The 23,763-nt window shown below is 55.1% G+C and overlaps 1 protein-coding gene across 1 annotated transcript in view; it reads right to left on the reverse strand.

The window, feature by feature from the left end:
* CARD10 (caspase recruitment domain family member 10) overlaps positions 1–23,140 on the reverse strand; it is a 28,113-nt gene extending 4,973 nt beyond the window's left edge. Inside the window, exons 1-15 of the mRNA XM_038756882.1 lie at positions 23,090–23,140; positions 20,096–20,344; positions 19,878–20,015; positions 19,033–19,358; positions 15,240–15,443; positions 14,414–14,572; positions 14,167–14,292; positions 13,092–13,283; positions 12,712–12,849; positions 12,053–12,165; positions 11,519–11,547; positions 10,471–10,594; positions 3,925–4,063; positions 2,518–2,629; positions 460–703 (exon numbers count right to left, since the gene is read on the reverse strand). Of these exons, the coding sequence (XP_038612810.1) occupies positions 460–703; positions 2,518–2,629; positions 3,925–4,063; positions 10,471–10,594; positions 11,519–11,547; positions 12,053–12,165; positions 12,712–12,849; positions 13,092–13,283; positions 14,167–14,292; positions 14,414–14,572; positions 15,240–15,443; positions 19,033–19,358; positions 19,878–20,015; positions 20,096–20,344; positions 23,090–23,096 (2,300 nt within the window). The 5' untranslated portion in view covers positions 23,097–23,140. The remainder of the gene's footprint in view (positions 1–459; positions 704–2,517; positions 2,630–3,924; positions 4,064–10,470; positions 10,595–11,518; positions 11,548–12,052; positions 12,166–12,711; positions 12,850–13,091; positions 13,284–14,166; positions 14,293–14,413; positions 14,573–15,239; positions 15,444–19,032; positions 19,359–19,877; positions 20,016–20,095; positions 20,345–23,089) is intronic.
* Between the last annotated feature and the right edge of the window lie 623 nt (positions 23,141–23,763).

Consider the following 23,763-nt stretch of genomic DNA (forward strand, 5'->3'; position numbering starts at 1 on the left):
GAAAGAGCACGGGCTTTGGAGTCAGAGGTCATGGGTTCAAATCCCAGCTCCACCAACTGTCAGCTGTGTGACTTCGGGCAAGTCACTTAACTTCTCTGGGCCTCAGTTACCTCATCTGTAAAATGTGGACTAAAGCTGTGAGCCCCCCGTGGGACAACCTGACCACCTTGTAACCTCCCCAGCGCTTAGAACAGTGCTTTGCACATAGTAAGTGCTTAACAAATGTCATCATTATTATTATTATTTTCACTAGACCTTACGCTTGTTGTGGGCAGGGAATTTGCCTACCAACTCTTTACTTTGTACTCTTCCAAGCACTTAGTGCAAGGTTCTGCACATAGTAAGCCCTCAATAAATATCACTGATTGATGTATTTACACTAGCCTGGTTCCACCACCTCTCCTCATCCAGGACCCCGGCTCCCCGCCGATCCCAGCCCCGTCCCCAGTGTCCCCTCACCTTTGGTAGTTGGGCACCGTCCCCCTGTCCAGATCCCGCAGGGTCAAGGGGTCGACCCGAGAGCAGTACCACTCCCGCCGCCCCTTGTAGCAGGTGTCCACCACACGCAGGATCTCCTGGCCTTTGACGCAAAGGGCCCGCGGGTTGGCCTGCTCAGGGAGGGCATGGTTGGCTCGGATGTAGAAGGAGCGCCCTCCTGGCGCCTTCTTCCCTGCTTCCGCGTCGTCCCGGAGAGACTGGCAGGCTGGAGGTGGGGCACATAACAGGGGTGGCATTGACTACAGTCCTCTAGACTATAAAGATCATTGTGGGAAGGAAGCATAATAATAATAATGATGATGATGGTATTTGTTGACCGCTATGTGCCAAGCACTGTTCTAAGCGCTGGGCTAGATATAAGGTAATCAGGTTGTCCCACATGGGGCTCACAGTCTCAATCCCCATTCTACAGATGACGTAACTGAGGCACAGAGAAGTGAAGTGGCTTGCCCAAGGTCACGCAGCAGACAAGTGGTGAAGCCGGGAATAGAACCCACTTCCTCTGACTCCCAAGCCTGTCCTCTTTGTCTACCAACTCGGTTATATTATACTCTCCTAAGTGCTTAATACAGTGCTCTGCTCACAGAAAGTGCTCAATAAATACCACTGATTAAGTGCTTTCTCTGTGCCAAGCCCTGGGTAGATATTAGATCATCAGAGTGGACACAGAGCCCTTCTCACCTAGAGCACACAGTTTAAGAGGGCAGGAAAGCAGGGATCTTATTCCCCTTTTGACAGTGGGGGAGACTGAGGCATAGGGAGGTTAAGTGACTTGCCCAAAGTCTCATACAGCAGGCCAGTAGCAGAGCTGGGACTAGAACTCAGGTCTCCTGACTCCCCAACACATGCTCCTTCCTCTAGGCCACACTGCTCCCACATAAGACATCCAGAAATGGGGGGAAAGGGAGGCCGAGAGAGAGATGTCTAGGTTGGAGACAGCCCCGCCTTTTCTCCAGAGTCATTCATTCATTCAGTCGTATTTATTGAGCGCTTACTGTGTGCAGAGCACTGTACTAAGCGCTTGGGAAGTACAAGTTGGCAACATATAGAGATGGTCCCTACCCAACAGCGGGCTCACAGTCTAGAAGGGGGTGGGGAGTCATCACCAAGCACTGTACTAAGCACTGCACTAAGCCCAAGACAAGCAGCTGGGTCACAGTCTGTGGAGGAGGGAGAACAGATATTTAATCCCCACTCTACCAATGAGGAAACTGAGGCCCAGAGAAGCTAAGCAACTTGCCCAGGGTCCCATAGCAGGCAAGTGGGGAGCAGGGATGAGAACCTGAGTTTCTTTCCACTAGGCCACACTGCTTCGCCCCAGCAGTGGTATTGGGCTGGGGGGAGGGAGAGAGCTGTTTCTTAAGGTTCTTTCTGTCCCCAAAAAACTGGAAGGGAGTCATGGTATTTATAATAATAATAATAATAATAATAATGATAATAGTATTTGTTAAGTGCTTACTATGTGTGAAGCACTGTTCTAAGCGCTGGGGGAAATACAAGGTGATCAGGTTGTCCCACGTGGGGCTCACAGTCTTAATCCCCATTTTACAGATGAGGTAACTGAGGCCCAGAGAAGTTAAGTGGCTTGCCCAAAGTCACACAGCTGACAAGTGGCAGAGCCGGGATTAGAACCCATGACCTCTGACTCCCAAGCCCGGGCTTGTTCCACTAAACCACGCTGAGCACTGTACTAAGCACTGGGAAACAGTATACAGATGGGAATTAAACTGTCAGCTCCTGATGGGCATGGAACGTGTCTACCAACTCTGTTGTACTGCACTCTCCTGAGCGCTTAGTACACTGCTCTGCTCATTGTAAGCTTTCAATAAATATGATGGATTGAATTAGACATGGACATCAAACCCCAAGGGTCTCACAGTCAATGAGCAAGTTCCAGTCAAGGAACTCCTTTCAGCCTGGGGGTGGGGGGGCCCTCCCAGAGCTTGGGCACGAAGGAACGCCTTCCCCTCCCACCCTTGCTCCCGGTCCCAGGGCCGCGGTTCTGACCCCAACACTCACCCTGGGAATCAAGCAGGAGGGTAAGAGCGGAGGGCTCGTTCCAATGCAGCAGCCTCAAGGGGAATGACTCCTGGGAGCTGGGGTCCTCCTGGCTTGCGGGATCCCCTCTCAGCTGAGGGAAACCGGGAAAAGGCAGGGGGTGACCAGAGGTGGGGGAATCCCTCATTTCCATCCCAACCACCTCTGGCCACCCGGCAGGCCGGACACCAGGACTTCTGCCCCTGGTTCATCTCCATGGCCACGGCTCCATGTACGTTCTCCTCATCCCCATCCCCTTATTCTCCTCACCAGTGCCAGGGCAACCCCAGGGCAGCGGGTCTAGAGCAGGGAGAGGAGTGAAGTGAAGGAGAGGCAGGGGAGGCCAGAGGAAAAATAATAATAATTGTGGTATTTGTTAAGCGTTTATTATAATAATGATGGTATTTGTTAAGCGCTTACTATGTGCCAAGCATTGTTCTAAGCACTAGGGTACATACAAGGTAATCAAGTTGTCCCACGTGGGGCTCACAGTCTTCATCCCCATTTTACAGATGAGGTAATAAACAGGCACAGAGAAGTTAAGTGACTTGCCCAAAGTCACACAGCCGATAAGTGGCAGAGCCAGGATTAGAACGCACAACCTCTGACTCCCAAGCCCGGGCTCTTCCCACTAAGCCACGCTGCTTCTCTATCATGTGCCAAACGCTGTTCTGAGTGATGGAGTAGATACAAGGCAATCAGGTTAGACACAGTCCCTGTCTCACATGGGACTCACAGTCTGAATCCCCATTTTACAGATAATAATAATAATAATAATAATAATAATAATAATGGCATTTATTAAGCACTTACTATGTGCAAAGCACTGTTCTAAGCGCTGGGGAGGTTACAAGGTGATCAGATTGTCCCACGGAGGGCTCACAGTCTTCATCCCCATTTTACAGAAGAGGGAACTGAGGCCCAGAGAAGTGAAATGACTTGCTCAAAGTCACACAGCTGACAATTGGCGGAGCCGGGATTTGAACCCATGACCTCTGACTCCAAAGCCCAGGCTCTTGCCACCGAGCCACACAGCTTTTCAGATGAGGGAACTGAGGCACAGAGAAGTTAAGTGACTTGCCCAAGGTCACACGGCAGACATGTGGTGGACCAGAGATCAGAGCCCAGGTCCTCTGACTTCCAAGCCCATGCTCTTTCCAGTAAGCCACACCGCTTCTGTAGGGTACACTGACTCCAGAAAAGTCCATCCCACCACCCCAAATCCCACCCTCCTGGGGTTAACCCAGGAGAAAGCTGGAGTCCTCTGTATCCCAGGATGAAACCCTGCCCTTCCACCCTCGCTGCCCCCTCAATCCAGTGACCCCAGCCCCCAAGGCTCTGTGTCCCAGACGGGAGCAGAACAGATCTCCTCCCCTGTGACCTGCTCACCTGCTGGGCCCCCTCGGGCTCCTGGCCCCGCGGGGCCCCACACTGGCCCCCGGGGAGAGATGCCGGGCCGTCTGGCCCTCTGTTAGGGGGCTCCGGCCCACCGGGCGGGTTCAGCTCGGACGCCTGTCTGACCAGAGACCTGCGGAAAGGGCACAAGCGGGGATGCCGGGAAAAGAGTGTGACATCGGAAGGGGGGTCGGGAAAAGATCCCAGGATGACTGGGCTGTCAGGAGAGGAAAGAGGGGACTTTGACCCCAGTGATTCCAGCCACAACTGATGAGCCCACTGTTGGGTAGGGACCGTCTCTATATGTTGCCAACTTCTACTTCCCACGCGCTTAGTACAGTGCTCTGCACACAGTAAGCGCTCAATAAATACCATTGAATGAATGAATCTGACAGAGAGCAACTCAACCCTGCCCTCTGCTGGACAAACTTTTCACCCATTCAATCGTATTTATTGAGCGCTTACTGTGTGCAGAGCACTGTACTAAGCGCTTTGCCGAGTCACCCATCCTCTTCTGCCTCGACTTAATAATAATAATGAAATAATGATGGTATTTGTTAAGCGCTTACCAAGTGCAAAGCGCTGTTCTAAGCACTGGGGAGGTTACAAGGTGATCGGGTTGTCCCACGGGGGGCTCACAGTTTTAATCCCCATTTTACAGATGAGGTAACTGAGGCTCAGAGAAGTGAAGTGACTTGCCCAAAATCACACAGCTGACAGTTGGCGGAGCCGGGATTTGAACCCATGATCCCTGACTCCAAAGCCCGGGCTCTTTCCACTGAGGCATGCTGCTTCTCTAATAATAATAATGGTATTTGTTAAGTGCTTTTATTCATTCATTCTATCGTCTTTATTGAGTGCTTACTGTGTGCGGAGCACTGTACTAAGCGCTTGGAAAGTACAATTCAGCAACAGAGACAATCCCTATCCAACAGGCTCACAGTCTAGAAGGGGGGAGACAGAAAACAAAACAAGTAGACAGGCATCAGTAGCATCAATATAAATAGAATTATAGATTCTAGACTGTCAGCCCGTTGTTGGGTAGGGACTGCCTCTATATGTTGCCAACTTGTAGTTCCCAAGCACTTAGTAATAATAATAACAATAATAATAATGGTATTTGTTAAGCGCTTACTATGTGCAAAGCTCTGTTCTAAGCGCTTGGGGGATACAAGGTGATCAGGTTGTCCCACGTGGGGCTCACAGTCTTCATCCCCATTTTCCAGATGAGATAACTGAGGCATGGAGAAGTTAAGTGGCTTGCCCAAGGTCACACAGCTGACAAGTGGCGGAGCTGGGATTCGAACCCATGACCTCTGACTCCCAAGCCCGTGCTCTTTCCACTGAGTCACGCTGCTTGTTCTGCACACAGTAAGCACTCAATATGATTGAATGAATATATACACATCATTAATAAAATAGATTAATAGATATGTGCCCGCTCTTCTAGACTGTGAGCCTGCTGTTGGGTAGGGACTGTCTCTATGTGTTGCCGACTTGTACTACCCAAGCACTTAGTACAGTGCTCTGCACACAGTAAGTGCTCAATAAATACGATTGATTGATCGATATGTACATATATACACAAGTGCTGTGGGGTGGGGAGGGGGGCAGAGCAGAGGGAGGGAGTAGGGGCAATGAGGAGGGGAGGAGGAACAGAGGAAAGGGGGGGCTCGCTATGTGGCAGGCACTGTACTAGGTGGTGGGGTGGATACAAGCAAATTTGGGTGAGACACACACCCTGTCCCCCGTGGGGCTCACAGTCTCAATCCGCATTTTACAGGTGAGGGAACTGAGGCATGGAGAAGTGAACCCATGACGTTCTGACTCTTAGGCCTGTGCTCTATCAACTACTCCATGCTGCTTCCCACCTAGAAGCAGGAGGAACAACCTGATCACCTTGTATATCCCCCCACCCCCGCGCTTAGAACAGTGCTTGGCACACAGTAAGTGCTTAACAAATACCAACATTATTATTATTATTATTTCCGGCCCAGATTTTCTTGATCCATCACTCTGAGTCCTCAAGGGAGGGAAGCACTGAATGAAGCAAAATGACAAAGAAATTGCCTTTCGAGAGAGGAAAGGATTGAGCGGAAAAGCAGCTACAGCTGGAAACCAGTCTGCTTGGGCAAGAGCAGGCCTTGGGACTTCATCTAGTCCCCCGCAACTGCCATCAGGCAGCAAGTTCACTGGGCCATCCTCATTTTCAAATCCCGGAGAAGAGAATTCCACTCCTCCCTCCTCTAGTGCCAAAGATCCTACTCATGCAGCTCTTTGCATCTAACTCAGAGACCTCATGCCGCAGCTTAAAGATCCTGAAATCAGTGGTGATGGAGACCGTGGGCAGTTCATTCTCTCACACCCTGATCCTTTCCTCATCCTCCAGTTTCCCCACCTCCTCCTCCCCCTACATTTTTTTCAATGGTATTTGTTAAGCCCTACTGTGTACCAGGCACTGCGCTAAACTCTAGGATAGATATGAGCTAATCAGGTTGGACATGGTCCGTGTCCACTGGGGTTCACAGTCTTAATCCTCATTTTACAGATGAGGTAACTGAGGCACAGACAAAGTAAACTGATTTACCTGAGGTCATATGGAAGACAAGTGGCAGAACCTAGATCCTCTGATTTCCAGGTCCATGCTCTTTCCACCAGGCCACACTGCTCCTCAAGCTTTGCAGGGGTTTGCCGAGGTCGGGAAAGGCCCCACTAGGAGCCCACAAAGCCCTCCGCCTCATCAGACCTCGTATCATTTTAACCGACAGCGTTAATCATCGGCTCCACAACTCTCCTCCCCAGATGGGCCCAGCTGGTTTCTTCCCTGGGGCTCCTGCAGCTTTCCAGAGAATTCAAGACTCCTTGGACAGGGAGAGCTCCCTGGAGGTCACCCAGTCCATTCCTCCATGGGACTCTGTCCCACGCACCCTTCAGCTAACGGCAGAAATTTCTCATTTCAATGCCCAGGTGGGGTGGGATCGAGTCTCCAGCTAATCAGCGGGCAGCATTATGGACAAGCCCTGAGAACCTGAGAGTCCTGAGGTTCTGCCCTCTCTCCACAGAGACACCCTAGCTAAGCAACTGCTCTGCCTTGCTGTAGCCTGCCACTGAGGAAGACAGGGGGAGGACCCTGGGGTTTGGCCCTGGGCTGGGGTCAGAGGTGGAGATGCAGGGGTGAGGGTCCTGGGGCTTGCCCTCTGGGCTGGGGTCATAGGCAGAGCTGGGCAGGGGTCCTGGGGATTGTCCCTTGGGCTGAGGTCAGAGATGGGGCTCTAGAAAGGGGAGGAGGGAAGGCCGAGGAGCCGATTCAAGGAACAAGAGAGGAAACTGAGCAGGATGGGAACTCTGGGGTTAGGGTGGGGGGCAGTACTGTTCCCCAGCCTCGGTCATGGCACCACGTGGGGCAGCGCCGTCCTGAGAGTGAAACCCGCCGGCTCGGCCCCCAGCATTCCTGCGCTCCGACTCCCAGAGGAAGGGCGGCCGGGGGGCAGGAGGAAGGGGCAGGGGGGGAGGTGGAGGGGGACGGACGGAAGGGGCGTTCCTGCCATCGAAACCAAGCTCCCACCCCCACCGAAACGTTCTCCACACAAAACAATGCGAATTCCGGCACTTGCTGCCTGCAGGGATTTGTATGACACACTCACTACTACACAACACACACACACACACACACACACACACACACACACACACACACACACACACAGCGTCTAGGGACAGGGACAAAATGGGAGGGGTTTAGAGGGGAGTCTAATGTGTATGCGTGGGCGCACACACACACTCTGCGTATGGACAGGGCCGGGATGGGAGAGGAAGGTCAAACACACACACACGACAGGGAGGGAAAGGAACACACACACAACCTGGGCAGAGAATGTGTCCGTTGTACTCTCCCAAGCGCTTAGTACAGTGCTTTGCACAAAGTAAGCACTCAAATACAATTGAATGAACACACACAGACCCACACACAAATCCACCCCACCCCTCAAGGGACGGGCGCGGGGAAGGGTCTGGACGCAAGGCACGTGGGAGCAGGCCGGGAACTGTGATTCCGGCTGCAGGCCCTGGCGTTCCTCCCTGTGTGCACTCCTTCCTTTGCTTACAGCGCTTGGCGGGGGCGGGAAGGGGCTGCGCTGAGACCTTTGCCCCTGCTCTGCCCCACCCGGCTCCGGGTCCGGGAACGCGTTCTTCCTCCCCTCCCTTTCCTTGCTCCCGCTGACGCCCGGGAGCCCCGTCTCCAGGAAGAGAGAAACCATTTCCTCCTCTAAGTCCAGCGCCAGCCCATTCCGAGAGGGAGGTCCTGGGGGCCGAGAGGATTGGGATCGGTGGGAGAAGGGGAGGAGATGGACGAGTTTCTCTCTTCCCCCCTACACCAGACTGGGCAGCCTCCACTACCACTGGGGGAGACAGGCGGGGTAAAAATCATAAAACCCAGAGACCTTCCATGGTCATCTGGCCCAACCTCCTGCTTTCAGGCTGCCACTTAACCACCCAAAATAAATGGGGGAGGGGGTCTACCTCAGAACAGTGACCAGGAATTTAAATTCTGCACCAGTGCCTGACCCTCTTACTTCCAATAAGTCCTTCCTGCTTTCTAACCTACCCCTCTCACCCCAATGTATGGCCATTTCCTCTAGGTTGACTTCTGAGAGTTGAAGAACATCTGGTCGGCTCTGTCTCAGGCTGAAGGCATCACTCAGTTGACTCTTCTAGAGCATGAACCCGTTGTTGAGTACGGACCATCTCCATATGTTGACGATTTGTCCTTTCCAAGAGCTTAGTACAGTGCTCTGTACACGGTAAGCACTCAATAAATACGACTGAATGAACAACTCTTGCCCAGGTTTCATCCCAGCCCTGATTTTTTATCCCTCCCCTTGAGGCCCATGACTGTTCGCCCTCTGGGGAGGCCTCGCTGAAGACAGAGGGGAAGCAGCATGGTCTAGTGGAAAGAGCACTGCCCTGTGAGTCACAGTGGCTGGATTCTAATCCCTGTCTGTTGTCTGTTGTGTGACCTTGGGCAAGTCACTCTCCCTCCCAGTTAGAACTGGGAATGGGGCAGGAACTGTGTCTGACCTGATTATCTTTTTATGTACCCTAGTGCTTAGTACAGTGCTTGGGGTAGATAAGCACAAGCCTGGGAGTTGGAGGACCAGGGTTCTGATCCTGGGCTTTGGAGTCAGAGGTCATGGGTTCAAATCCCAGCTCCGCCACTCATTCACCCCTCACATCCAAGCCGTCACCAAAATCTGCTGGTCTCAGCTCCGCAACATTGCCAAGATCCGCCCTTTTCTCTCCATCCATACCGCTACCCTGCTCGTTCAAGCTCTCATCCTATCCCGTCTGGACTATTGCATCAGCCTTCTCTCTGATCTCCCATCCTCGTGTCTCGCCCCACTTCAATCCATACTTCATGCTGCTGCCCGGATTGTCTTAGTCCAGAAATGCTCTGGGCATATTACTCCCCTCCTCAAAAATCTCCAGTGGCTACCAATCAATCTGCGCATCAGGCAGAAACTCCTCACCCTCGGCTTCAAGGCTGTCCATCACCTCGCCCCCTCCTACCTCACCTCCCTTCTCTCCTTCTACAGCCCAGCCCGCACCCTCCGCTCCTCTGCTGCTAACCTCCTCACTGTGCCTCGTTCTCGCCTGTCCCGCCATCGACCCCTGGCCCACGTCATCCCCCGGGCCTGGAATGCCCTCCTTCTGCCCATCCACCAAGCTAGCTCTCTTCCTCCCTTCAAGGCCCTACTGAGAGCTCACCTCCTCCAGGAGGCCTTCCCAGACTGTGCCCCTTCCTTCCTCTCCCCCTCGTTCCCCTCTCCATCCCCCGCATCTTACCTCCTTCCCTTCCCCATAGCACCTATATATATGTATACATGTTTGTACACATTTATTACTCTATTTATTTTACTTGTACATATCTATTGTATTTATTTTATTTTGATAGTATGTTTGGTTTTGTTCTCTGTCTCCCCCTTTTAGACTGTGAGCCCACTGTTGGGTAGGGACTGTCTCTATATGTTGCCAATTTGTACTTCCCAAGCGCTTAGTACAGTGCTCTGCACACAGTAAGCACTCAATAAATACAATTGATTGATTGTCAGCTGCGTGACTTTGGGAAAGTCACTTCACTTCTCTGGGCCCCAGTTACCTCATCTGTAAAATGGGGATTAAGACTGTGAGCACCCCATGGGACAACCTGATCACCTTGTAACCTCCCCAGCATTTAGAACAGTGCTTTGCACATAGTAAGCGCTTAATAAATGCCATCATTATTATTATTATTATTATTATTATTATCCCAGGTCTGCCACTTGTCTGCTGTGTGATCTTGGGTGAGTCACTTAACTTCTCTGGGATTCAGTTACCTCATCTGTAAAATGGGGATCAAGACTGGGAATCCCATGTGGGACATGGACTGGGTCCAACATGATTATCTTCTACCTCAATGCTCAGCCCAGTGCCTGGCGCATAGTAAATGCTTAACAAATACCATTTAAAAAGCACTTAAATATCCCAATTACTATTATTAATTACCTGTTCAAGAGCTCTAGGTCACTGCCGTGGGACAGGAGGGGGTCCGGCTTCCCACCGGGCCACACACTGTCCGAGGAGGAGGACGAAGACAGGCCAGGGGACCAGGGCTTGAGGGTAACGCTTCCTGGGAGAAGAGCAGAGAAGCAGGCAGTGGAGACTGTATCCTCTACAGACTACAGGGCTATTGGGCCCAGATCTGGCTATGCAGGAGGGCCAAGGGAAGAGTCCTGTTGGGCTTGGGCACGCTCCCAGGAATTGGACCCCAAAACAGGTCCTCGGAGGGTGCCCAAGGGAGGGGACCAGGCCAGATCGAGCTCATTGTGGGCAGGGAATCTGTTTATTGTTGTAATTCACTCTCCCAAGTGCTTAGTACAGTGCTCCACGCATAGTAAGTGTATAATAAATAGGATTGAATGACTCAATCTCTCGAAGGAGGGGCCCCGGACGCTGGGGTTCTCAGAGACTGCCCCCAGTACGGCCCAGCAACCTGCTCTCAGCGCTGCCGGCAGAAGGAGCATGGAAGTGGCATGGCCTAGTGGAAAGAACACAGGTCCTGGAGTCATGGACCTGGGTTCTAATCCCTGTTCTGCCAATCGCTTGCTGTGTGACCTGGGGCAAGTCGCTTCACTTCTCTGGACCCCAGTTTCCTCATCTGTAAAATGGGAGTTGAATACCTGTTCCCCCTCCTACTCAAATTTTGAGCGAGCCCCATGTGGGACAGGGATTGGGTCCTGCATGATGATCTTGTACCTACCTCAGTGCTCAGGTCAGTGCTTGAGACAGAGTCATGGTCCTATTATTAGCTTAATCAATCATATTTTTTGAGTGCTTACTGTAGACAATGTAGACAGAACATTGTACTAAACACTTGGGAGAGTACAATAATAACAGAGTTGGTAGATACGTTCTGTGCCCGTGATGACTTTACAGTCTAGCGGACTGTTGCTGGTATTAGTTGCTGCTTTTTGCCTACCCTGGCACCCTATGTGCCAGTCTCCCCAACCTGCCCCATCTTCCCCCCTCCCTCAATTTTGGGCTCCTGGGTTACCTGTTATATCGGACATGCTGCTGAAGGACCTGGAGAAGCAAGAGAGAGAGGGAGGGAGGGGAAGAGGCAGCAGAAGCTGAGTGGCAAGGGACCCAAGTCCCCATAATCCTCACTCCCGTCAGCCACCCCATTCTTGTCGGAGAGGGCCCTGTTTATCCACCATGATCCCGGCACCACCATGGGAGGAGGATGGAACTGCTACAAAGCGGGAGCACCTAAGGTGGGGTGGGGGAGATGGGAGCCGTCTCCCTCCATCTGGTAATAATAATAATAACTGGTATTTGTTAAGTGCTTACTGTGTGCCAGACACTGTACTGAGTGCTGGGGTGGAAACAAGCAAATCGGGTGGGACACGGTCCCACGTGGGGCTCCCAGTCTCAATCCTCATTTTACAGATGAGGGAACTGAGGCCCGGAGAAGTGAAATGACTTGCCCAAGGTCACACAGCAGACAAGTGGCGGAGCCGGAATTAGAACCCACGACCTCCTGACTCCCAAGCCGCTCCACCCGCTACGCCACGCCGCTTCTCGTTACCTCTTGGGAGGTGCGGGGTCTTCCTCCCGTTGCCGTCGGAGTATGGAGCCCGCGCTGGGGGGGAAGGGGAGGATAGAGAGCCGGTTGATCTCCTTCTCGCTGACCGTGGTCTCCTGCGGACGGAACAATAGCAATAACATCCTGATTCCCAGAGCTGCCACCCTCCCCCACCCCCTGAATTCCACAAACTCCAAGCTGTTTCCCATCTGGGGGCCCGTTTGTCACCTTCCCAGTGTTCCCAGCGTGCTGGCGGACGGCAGATTGCTGGAGGCTGAGGAGCTGGGGCAGGGAGAAGTTAAGTGACTTGCCCAAGGTCACACAGGAACGAAGCCAGGAATGGAATCAGTCATGCCATGCCCACTCGCCAGTAGATAGCCAAGCAGTTGGTTAACCCCGCTAGCCTTTCTGCCAGAGGTCAGGAGGGTGCTCGTGATTGACTGCGGGCTGCTTCAACCTGGGCATCTCTTTGCTTCTCCCTCCAGGAGATATCTTTTTGGGCAGAAAGTCTTGAAGGGGCAACCGGCTCCCATGCCTCAGGGCCAGGGCTGGTCACTGGAGTGCTAGCAGGGAGCGACACCCCCTTCCCTGGCCCCTCTACCTCAAATGGTGCGGTCCACGCAGCTGGGGACGGACTGGCCGCCCCCGGTCCTCCTCCTTACCAGTGTTTGTTGTTCGGACCCTCCGGGGACGGTGGCCTCCCCTGGCCCCTCGGGGGCCCCCAGCAGGGACGGGCAGCATTCACTGAGACTCCAAGTGCTGCTGACGTTGGAGCAGAGAGAGTGGGAGGATGTGCAGGCCTGAGAGGAAACACCGGAGAGAGGTCAGGGAGACAGCTGGCCTCTCCTGCTCCAACCTGCGGTCCACCCATTTCCTGCTCCATCCATGTTCAACTGGACCAGCCCTTTCCCACTTTCCTTGCAACCTACTTCTCGGGTTGGAAGTCCTCTACTGTCCTGTCCCTCTTCTCCTCCTCCCATTCCACCTCCTGCCAGCCTCCCTCTGCCCCCACCAACCTCCCTCCTCCCTCCACGCCCTCTACCTTCATGCCCAGGCCGCCCTGAGCCCGCTGCAGCTGCGCCTCCAGCAAGCTCTTGGCCCCCTCCACGCGGGTCAGCGACGTGAGCAGCTCGTCCCTCTCGGCCTCCAGGCCCCGCACCTGTTTGCGGTACTGGTCCTTCTCCACCAGGCTCTGGGAGTACTGGAGCTGGGTCCGGTCCCGGCTCTGGATTGCCTGCAGGCAAAGGATGGGGAGGGCTTGAGAGGGCAGCAGGGGACCCCCAGAAAGGCTGACCTCCATAAATGAACCCCAGGAGGTTGCCGAGGGAATGTTCACCAGGCCCCATGAAGGAGGAAGAGGAAAAAAAGAGCACCCAAGCTTCTGGGCCCCCTACATTTTTCTGGATAACGAAAATTTTAGAACAAAGCAAGGCAGGTTGTCCAGTTCCCTGGGCCCTCTCCAGGGCAAGAGCAGACCCTGAGGCTTTGTAGTCTGCGTGGCTCAGTGGAAAGAGCGTGGGCTTAGGAGTCAGAGGTCAGGTGTGCGACCTTGGGCAAGCCACTTAACTTCTCTGTGCCTCAGTTACCTCACCTGGAAAATGGGGATTAAGACTGTGAGCCCCACGTGGGACAATCTGATCACCTTGTATCCCCCCACCCAGGGCTTAGAACAGTGCTTCGCACATAGTAAGCACTTAACAAATACCACCATTATTATTATTATTATTCCTGCCACATGATGAGAACAGGGAGGCTGAGTAACCAGCAGTGACAAAGATAAAAGCTGTGATATATAAGCATTTAACTATGTGCTAAGCACTAAGATGGGTGCGGGATAATCAGGTCAGACACGGTCCCTAACCTGGGGTTCACAGTCTAAGGGAAAGGGAGGACAGGTATCTGATCCCCATAAGGAAACTGAGGCCTAGAGAAGTGAACCAACTTGCTCAAGGTCACCCTGCTGGCAAGTGGCAGATCAGAACCCGGGTCTCCCGTCACCCAGACCCCTGCTCTTTCCACCAGCGATGGGTGGGGAACAACTGAGAGAAGTCGGGTGCCTCCCTCCGGGCGTGGCGATGCCAGACTCCCGGACATGCCGAGCCCAGCGTCCAGCTCACCTGGTCACGCTCCTTCTCAATCTCCTCCAGCTGCGCCAGAATAGTGTTCATGCGGTGCTTGTAAAGGTCACAGTCCTTCTGCAGCGTCCGGTGTTTCAGTTGCAGGTCCTCCATTTCCTGCAGGTACTGTGGGGAGACGGGATAGAGCAGGTGAGCCCTGCCCTCAGCCCAGGATGGGGCCGGCCCGGCAGGATGGAGGGAGGGAGGGCCAACAGGCAGTCAGGTAGGTGGGCGGGTGGCACCCTACCTTGTCTCTCAGCTCTTCGGCCCACTGCAGCTCCCCCTGCACCGTGTGCAGCTTCTGACAAAGCTCCTGTCGGTTGTCCTGGGCCTCCTTCCAGTCGTGCTCCAAAATGTCCAGCAGGATCCGCTCAGAGCCCGGCCCCCCGCTTCTGCCCAGTGTCTCCTGGGGGGGACGGAGCGGCGGAGACCATCACCCTTGGCATTGGGGTATGTCGCAGGGGATGCCAGCCCAGGGCATCGGCCTCCGCCGTGGTGCCTCACCCCCTCTCCCTCCCAATCCAGCGATGCTGGATTAAGCCCCATGCTGCACACGGTGCTGGCCCGACCAGGGTGAACGGTTCTGGTTCCTGCCTTCGTTCCGCTTACCAGCTAAGTCAGAGGGCAAACAAAAACCCAAGACACTACAGAACTACTCAGGCCAAGGCATTTCCCGGGCTCCACCTGCCCACACTCCATGCCAGCGGACACACCCCCAAACCAACGCCCACCACTGCCCAGGCCCTGCAGCTGCTCCTCCTGCCTCCTCCACTCCCAACCGGCCAGTGGGCACTGAATCAATGTGATCCATGAAATTCACTCTCCCGCCAGCCCGCTCCCGATAGAACAGAGAGGGGCAGGCAGGGGCCAAGCCCTGCACGGGTCAGTGGTCTGGAATCCGGCCGAGGCCAAGATGGCCCCCCGAGGGCTGGGTCTGCCAGCCAGCCAGGGTCCGGCCCGCCCGCCTTCCTGCTGACAGGGCCGTGGGGCCAGGCGAGGGACGGAAGGCCAGAATGGGACGCAGGCCAGGGGGCCTGGGGGCCCCCGCTCCCCAAGTGACTCATGGCCCTTACCTTCTGCAGTCCCTCCTGCAGCTCCTGCAGTGAGGCCGTGAGCCTCTGGTTCTCAGCCTGCAGCTCCAGCACCAGGTCGGGGCCGTTCTGCTCCTGCTCCTCCAGGCCGGGAGCCCCCGTCGGAGGGCTCGGGGGGCCCTTGTGCCTCCTCAGCAGGGAACATTCCTCCTCCAGCCGGCTCACTTTGCACTTCAGCTGGTCCACCTGAACGCGGGAAGGGGCGGGGGGAGCGGGAGACGGGGTCCAGTGAGTCAAGACGGTCATCAGGGTGGTGTCAGGGTAAGGGGAGCTCAGCGTGGTGTCCGAGACACCCAGAAGGGCCGCAGCACAGGATGGGCCTTCAAATGAGTTACGTTACTACTAGGGGAAAGGGCACAACCCTCCCACATTCATTCATTCATAATTCATGAATTAATTCATTAAGCAGCATGGCTCAGTGGAAAGAGCCCGGGCTTCGGAGTCAGAGGTCATGGGTTCAAATCCCGGCTCCACCACTTATCAGCTGTGTGACTTCGGGCAAGTCACTTAACTTCTCTGGGCCTCTGTTACCTCATCTGTAAAATGGGGATGAAGACTGTGAGCCCCCCCGTAGGACAACCTGATCACCTTGTTAACCTCCCCAGCGCTTAGAACAGTGCTTTGCACATAGTAAGCGCTTAATAAATGCTATTATTATTATTATTAATTCATTTAATCGTATTTACTGAGCACTTACTGTGTGCAGAGCACTGCACTAAGCACTTAGAAAGAACAATTCGGCAACAAATACGGACAATCCCTACCCACACACCCTCCTGCCCATGGGCACACGTGCTTTTTAGACTGTGAGCCCACTGTTGGGTAGGGACTGTCTCTATGTGATGCCAATCTGTACTTCCCAAGCGCTTAGTACAGTGCTCTGCACATAGTAAGCGCTCAATAAATACGATTGATTGATTGATTGTCAGGGTCCACAGATAATAATAATGGTGTTTATTAAGCGCTTACTATGTGCTGTGCTGAGCACTGTTCTAAGCGCTGATGGTTCATGCCAGCCTCTGGGTGGTCCACTTACATTGACAATCTCAAACACGGCACACCGACGACACACCACCCCCTCTTATAAGGCCCAGACCACATCATCCTGGGCTGGGAGGTTCCTTCTGAAAACGTTCATTGAGGGAAGGGACTCTGTCTAATATTACACTTAGTAGAGTGCTCTGTACCCAGTAAGCACTCAATAAATACAATTGAACGAATGAATGCAGACTCACTCCCAATATCGTCAGCCTCGAAAACAGGCCCCGAAACATATGATCCAACCATGAGCTGGGAACAGTGCCCAGCTGTAAGATCGCTATGGGCAGGGAATGTGCCTGCTAATTATTGGACTCTCCCAAGCGCTTACTACAGTGCTCTGCACATAGTTAGTGCTCAATAAATACCATTGATTGAGCTTTTCAGGGGGCAGGAAGGGGAGAGGGAAAAGGGGTCAGAGGAGGAATCAGCTCTGTCGCATCATCTTGGGTTCATCATGGAACCAGTTCTGCTCAAGAATCCCTAGAAGGGGTCAACAGTAAGGGAGAGGGGTGGTCCTCCATGGCCTAAGGACTGTGTATACATGTCCACCCCCATGTTCCCCAAAAAAGCAGCATGGACTACTAGAAAGAGCACAGGCCTGAGGGTCAGAGGGCCTGGGTTCTCATCCTGGGTCTGCCACTTGCCTGCTATGCATCCTTGGGCAAATCACTTAACTTTGCTGTGGCTCAGTTTCCTCATCTGTGAAATAGGAATTAAATACCAGCTCTCCCTCTTAGACCGTGAACGCCATGTGGGATAGAGACTGTGTCCAAACTGATTATGAGAACCCAGGCCCTCTGACCCTCAGGCCTGTGCTCTTTCTAGTAGTCCATGCTGCTTTTTTGGGGAACATGGGGGTGGACATGTATACACAGTCCTTAGGCCATGGAGGACCACCCCTCTCCCTTGCTGTTGACCCCTTCTAGGGATTCTTGAGCAGAACTGGTTCCATGATGAACCCAAGATGATGCGACAGAGCTGATTCGTCCTCTGACCCCTTTTCCCTCTCCCCTTCCTGCCCCCTGAAAAGCTCAATCAATGGTATTTATTGAGCGCTAACTCCAGTGGCTACCAATCAATCTGCGCATCAGGCAGAAACTCCTCACCCTGGGCTTCAAGGCTGTCCATCACCTCGCCCCCTCCTACCTCACCTCCCTTCTCTCCTTCTACTGCCCAGCCCGCAACCTCCGCTCCTCCACCGCTAATCTCCTCACTGTACCTCGTTCTCGCCTGTCCCGCCGTCGACCCCCGGCCCACGTCATCCCCCGGGCCTGGAATGCCCTCCCTCTGCCCCTCCGCCAAGCTAGCTCTCTTCCTCCCTTCAAGGCCCTGCTGAGAGCTCACCTCCTCCAGGAGGCCTTCCCAGACTGAGCCCCTTCCTTCCTCTCCCCCTCGTCCCCCCTCCATCCCCCCATCTTACCTCCTTCCCTTCCCCACAGCACCTGTATATATGTATATATGGTTGTACATATTTATTACTCTATTTATTTATTTATTTATTTATTTATTTATTTTACTTGTACATTTCTATCCTATTTATCCTATTTTGTTGGTATGTTTGGTTCTGTTCTCTGTCTTCCCCTTTTAGACTGTGAGCCCACTGTTGGGTAGGGACTGTCTCTATGTGTTGCCAATTTGTACTTCCCAAGCGCTTAGTACAGTGCTCTGCACATAGTAAGCGCTCAATAAATACGATTGATTGATTGATTGATTGATTATCTTCTATCTACCCCAGCGCTCAGGACAGTGCTTTAGCATATTGTAGGCACTTCATACCATACACTATTATTAAGATTCAGATTGCTCTTTTGCAGGCCAACAAAAACAGCAGAACCCCAGGGAGGAAAGCAGCTAACTGATGCCTTCTCAAGTCACTGTTTCTGCCTCTGAGGTGCAGCCAAAAAATTCACCACCCTCTCTCTGCCCAAGAGGTGCCAGCCAGAGAATCCATAAAAAAAATCCATAAAATCTGCATGCGTTCCTGCTTACCTATACAAATTGACACTCAATTTGTATTGTACTGTATTGTACTGTGAGCCCAAACACAAATTGACACACCAAATCAAGGTGATTTGCAAAATTAGTACCCCATCACAACCAGCCTATAAACTTACATACACGTACATGCCATCACAACCAGCCTACAGCCTCACACAGACACCCACGCATATGCATCTCCTTGCAACAAGCCCATCTGACACTCACCATTACAACCTACCTACAGTCTCGCACATACACATCATCACCTCCTAGCCTACAGGCTCACCAATCCATACCCCATCACCACCACCCTAGCATCACACAATCACAATGGGAACAGCATGGCCTACGGGAAAGAACATGAGCCCGGGAGTCAGAAGGCCCTGGGTTCTAATCCCAGCTCCATCACTTGTCTGCAGTGTGACCTTGGGCATGTCACTTAACTACTGTGGGCTTCAGTTACCTCATCTGCAAAATGGAGAATTAAGACTGTGAGCCCAAATAGGACATGGACTGTATTCGACCTGATTGGCTTCTATCTACCCCAGCACTTAGCACAGTGCCTGACACATAGTAAACACTTAACAAATACCATAAAAAAACAAGTCCCTCATCCTGCCACTTTGTTTCAGTCCCACCCAATCACCACCAGACCTAAAGAGCCCTGACGCCCCCAAGGCACCTCTAAGACCCCCGAACGACGGGCCTCCAGCTCCCTCTGCATGTCCCCCCCACCCCACCACCAAGCTCGCACCGCCAGCTGCAGGTCCCGGCTACGCAACACGGCTGTGTTCTTCTCCTCGCTCAGCTGGGCCAGGCGCATGGCGATGATATAGTTCTCGTCCTTGAGCCGCAGGAGCTCCAGGCTGCCCGACTCCCAGTCCTCCCGGAGGCGCTGGCACCTCTCCTGCACCTGCTGCTGCTCCCGCAGCCGCCGCTCCAGATGAGCCACCTCCTCCTCCAACGCCCGGCTCCGCGCCTGCAGCTGCTGCTCCTTCTGCAGCTGCCCCTTCCTCTGCACCCTCAGCCGCTTCACCTCGGTCATCAGGAATTGGGTCAGGCCCTCCGGGCCTTCCTCGTCTGCAGACGGGAGACCGTGAGCCGCTGGGACAAGAGCCACCCAGGCCCCCACCCCGGGAGTCCCCGGGGCTGGAGGGACCACGGTGGTTCTTCTGATCCAGGGCCCTGCCCACCCTCTTCCAGACTGACTGTCGAGAATTCCTTCCTTCCAGCTTCCCCGCTCCCATGCCAGCCTTTTCTTCTCCCGCTTTCCCTCATCGGCACCCCCAAGCCGGGGGACAAGAAACGCTTCTGCCACCCAGTCCGTGGGAGGCATCAAAGGAGAAATGGCCCCCAGCCCCTTAGAAAAGGGCACTGCATTTTTTCTGAACGAAAACTGGGGCAACAGATGTCAAGGACGGTTCAGTCCAGCTCTGGGGTTACTCGGGGCCTTGGCGGGTGGCAGGGGAGGGACGGTCCCTCTGGGGGTCCCATCCCCTCAGCTTCCCCTCCCCACCCAGAGAGGCGGAGTCCATGGCAACCACCCACCCAGAACGCCTCCTCTGCCCAGGGCTCGGGCGTGGAGGGGGAGGCCCTCACCTAGAATCATGGAGCAGCGTTGAGAAGGCTCACGGCCCGTCAGCAGAGTGAAATGTTCTGGGTAATAGAACTCCAGCGCCTCCAGGAAGGCCTCACAGCCCCGCTTGCCCCGACCCCTCAGGATGTCCATCAGGCGGCCTGCGTGGAAGAGGAAACGGGTAAACCCCGAGGAGATGCCTACCTTCCTCCCCCACCCCCACAAGGGCCCAAGGCCTCACCGGTGCGGTTGATCTTGCAGGGAAAACGATAAGCACAGAGCACCTCCTCCTCATCCTGCTCATCGATCACGCGACACTGGCGCAGGTAAGGGGTGAGCTTGGCGGGGTTGAGGGCCCGGGTCAGCGTGTGCCGGACACTCTCGATCTTCTCCCACAACACCTCGTCTTCGCCCGCCACCGCCTCCTCCTGCGTTTCCAACTCTACCTCCTCTGCCTGGCTCTTGCCCCGCTCAGCCCAGTCCTCGGGGTCTGCCGGGGAAGGGGGAGGGACAGCGAAGGCAACAGAATGGGATTGGGGGGGGTCCCCAGGGGCTGTCCCTGGGGTCCTAAGCACCAACTGACCTAAACTGCTGTGCTGCCCCAGAGCCCAAATTGAGGGAGGATGGCACACGGAAGATTCCCCTTCCAAGGACCCCCCAAGTTGCCACTCTGGAATCGCCCGTCATCTGCTGCTGCCGCCACTGCCCACTCTGCTTTTTACATCATTGCCCAGAGGCCAGCACTGGCTGGCATGCTCGCCCATGATGCACGAAGCAGGCCTAGATGCCTTCTCTGACAAAAGACTCTCGCTCCCAAACCCTGGCGCCCGAGGGGCAGGTGGGGGTGGGGAGAGCGATGCCCCAAGCCCTATCCGTGACCCCTAGCCTCCAGAAGGCCAAGGTGCCCCTTCCTCCCACTCCCCCCAGTCAGAACCCAATGGTGCAGAGGGAGAAACCAGGCTTCCCACCTGCAGCAAAGAGCCTTCCCACTTCCCACACCATCCCAACGACAACCGGGGAGCAAACGAAGAAGGGGCAGGAGGAGCTGGAAGGTGAGGACAGTTAGGGCAGGGAGGTGGGCACAACTGGGACCAGGAGGGAGGCACAACTGGGGCTGGGAGGAGGGCACATTTTGAGGTGGGAGTGGGTTCAGATAGGGGTGGGAGGTGGTCTCAGGTGGGGTCAGGTTGGGGGTGCAGTTGGGAGAGGGAAGGGGTGGAGTTGGGGCCTGGGGGGTGGGTATAGTTGGTGGGAGGAGGTGCTGTTGGGGCTGAAAGGAGGGCACTTTTGGTGGCAGGAGGGTGGGCTCAGATAGGGTTGGGGTGGGGGTACAGTTGGGAGTGGGAAGGGGTGGAGATGAGGATAGAAGGAGAAGGGCACAGCTAGGTGCAGGAAGAGGGGACAACTGGGGTAGGAAGAAGGTGCGGTTCAGAGCAGGATATGGGAGCAGGTGGGGGTAGGAGGTAGGCTTGAAGGGGCACAGTGAGGATTGGAAGGGGGCTCAGTTGGAGCTGGAAGTGGGGCTCAGTAGTGGGTGGGAAACAGATTTGGGCAGATAGAGGGGCAGTTGTGGGCGCAAAGAGAGCTTAGTTGGAGCTGGGAGGGAAGGCTTAGTAGGAGCTGAGAGACGCGATCAGTAGGGGTGGGAAGTGGGGCGATTTGGGCGGGTAGAGGGGAAATTGGGAGTGTGAAGAGGGCACAGTTGGGGGTGAGAGGGGGCTTGATTGGAGCCCAGTGGAGGGCAGGGGGGGGGCTCAGGACTGAAAGGGGGCTCAGTAGGGGCTGGGATGTGGGGGCAAATGGGGTAGGAGGGGGGCACAGTTGGGGCTGGGATGTGGGGTCAAATGAGGCAGGAGGAGGACACAGTTGGGGCTGGGATGTGGGATAATAATAATAATGATGGCATTTGTTAAGCGCTTACTATGTGCAAAGCACTGTTCTAAGCGCTGGGGGGGATACAAGGTGATCAGGTTGTCCCACGTGGGGCTCACAGTTGTAATCCCCATTTTACAGATGAGGTAACTGAGGCTCAGAGAAGTTAAGTGACTTGCCCAAGGTCATACAGCAGACATGTGGTGGAGCCGGGATTCAAACCCAAGACCTCTGACTCCAAAGCCCGTGCTCTTTCCACTGAGCAAATGGGGCAGGAGGAGGGCACAGTTGGGGCTGGGATGGGGGCGAAATGGGGCAGGAGGAGTGCACAGTTGGGCTGGGATGTGGGGGAAAATAGGGCAGGAGGAGGGCACAGTTGGGACTGGGATGTGGGGGAAAATGGGGCAGGAGGAGGGCACAGTTGGGGCTGGGATGTGGGGGGAAATGGGACAGGAGGAGGGCACAGTTGGGGCTGGGATGTGGGGGGAAATGGGACAGGAGGAGGGCACAGTTGGGGTTGGGATGTGGGGGAACATGGGGCAGGAGGAGGGCACAGTTGGGGTTGGGATGTGGGGGAACATGGGGCAGGAGGAGGGCACAGTTGGGGCTGAGATGTGGGGGAAAATGGGACAGGAGGAGGGCACAGTTGGGGCTGGGATGTGGGGTGAAATGGGGCAGGAGGAGGGCACAGTTGGGGCTGGGATGTCGGGGAAAATGGGGCAGGAGGAGGGCACAGTTGGGGCTGGGATGTGGGGTGAAATGGGGCAGGAGGAGGGCACAGTTGGGGCTGGGATGTGGGGTGAAATGGGGCAGGAGGAGGGCACAGTTGGGGCTGGGATGTGGGGTGAAATGGGGCAGGAGGAGGGCACACTTGGGGCTGGCATGTCGGGGAAAATGAGGCAGGAGGAGGGCACAGTTGGGACTGGGATGTGGGGTGAAATGGGGCAGGAGGAGGGCACAGTTGGGACTGGGATGTGGGGTGAAATGGGGCAGGAGGAGGGCACAGTTGGGGCTGGGATGTGGCGGGAAATGGGGCAGGAGGAGGGCACAGTTGGGGCTGGGATGTGGGGGAACATGGGGCAGGAGGAGGGCACAGTTGGGGGCGAGAAGTGGGGAGGGGGGCGGGTAGGGCCGGAAGAGGGGCTCGGCTGGGGCCTGGATGGGGGCGCAAGGACCCTCAAAGAGGGAAAAAAAAGCGGGGGGGGGTGGGGATGCATCTTCCCGGCGCCAGGGAGGACACGGGGATGCGAGCAAAGTTTTCGAAGCTCCAGGCCTGGCAGGCGCGGGGGGGTTGTTCCGTCCCGGGCCTCCTCCTGTCCCTCTCCGAGAGCCCCCCAACCCCGCCGGGGCCCCTTCACTTTACCCGTCATGGCCGGGGTGGGGGTCCGGCCGCAGCGGCCGCTCGGGCTCCCGGGGGCCGGAGGCGGGCCGGAGGCGGGCCGGGGCGGGCTGGTCCCCCCCAACACACACACGGGCTCCGGCCACTGGCCCTTCCCTGCCGGGCTCCCTCCTTCTCCCCCTTGGTGGGCGCCGCCCGCTTCCTGTTTCCCTCGGTCGGTCCCGCCGTCTCCCCGCCCACACCTGGGCCCCTTCCCGGCCCTCCCAGCGGATTCCAGGTCGGAGGAATCCAGGAGGGCGGCCCGGGGGAGGCGGCGACGGCTCAGCCGCATGTCTTGGCTTGTTGTCCGTCTCCCCCTTCTAGCCTGTGAGCCCGCTGTTGGGTAGGGACCATCTCTAGATGTTGCCGACTTGGACTTCCCAAGCGCTGAGTACAGTGCTCTGCACCCAGTAAACGCTCAATAAATACGATTGAATAATGATAATGATGATGATGATGGCATTTATTAAGCGCTTACAATGTGCAAAGCACTGTTCTAAGCGCTGGGGAGTTTACAAGGTGATCAGGTTGTCCCACCTGGGGCTCACAGTCCTCATCCCCATTTTCCAGATGAGGGAACTGAGGCCCAGAGAAGTGAAGTGACTTGCCCAAAGTCACCCAGCGGACAAGTGGCGGAGCCGGGATTTGAACTGATGACC

Source organism: Tachyglossus aculeatus, chromosome 14, assembly GCF_015852505.1.
Source record: "Tachyglossus aculeatus isolate mTacAcu1 chromosome 14, mTacAcu1.pri, whole genome shotgun sequence".
Taxonomy (NCBI): Eukaryota; Metazoa; Chordata; class Mammalia; order Monotremata; family Tachyglossidae; genus Tachyglossus; species Tachyglossus aculeatus.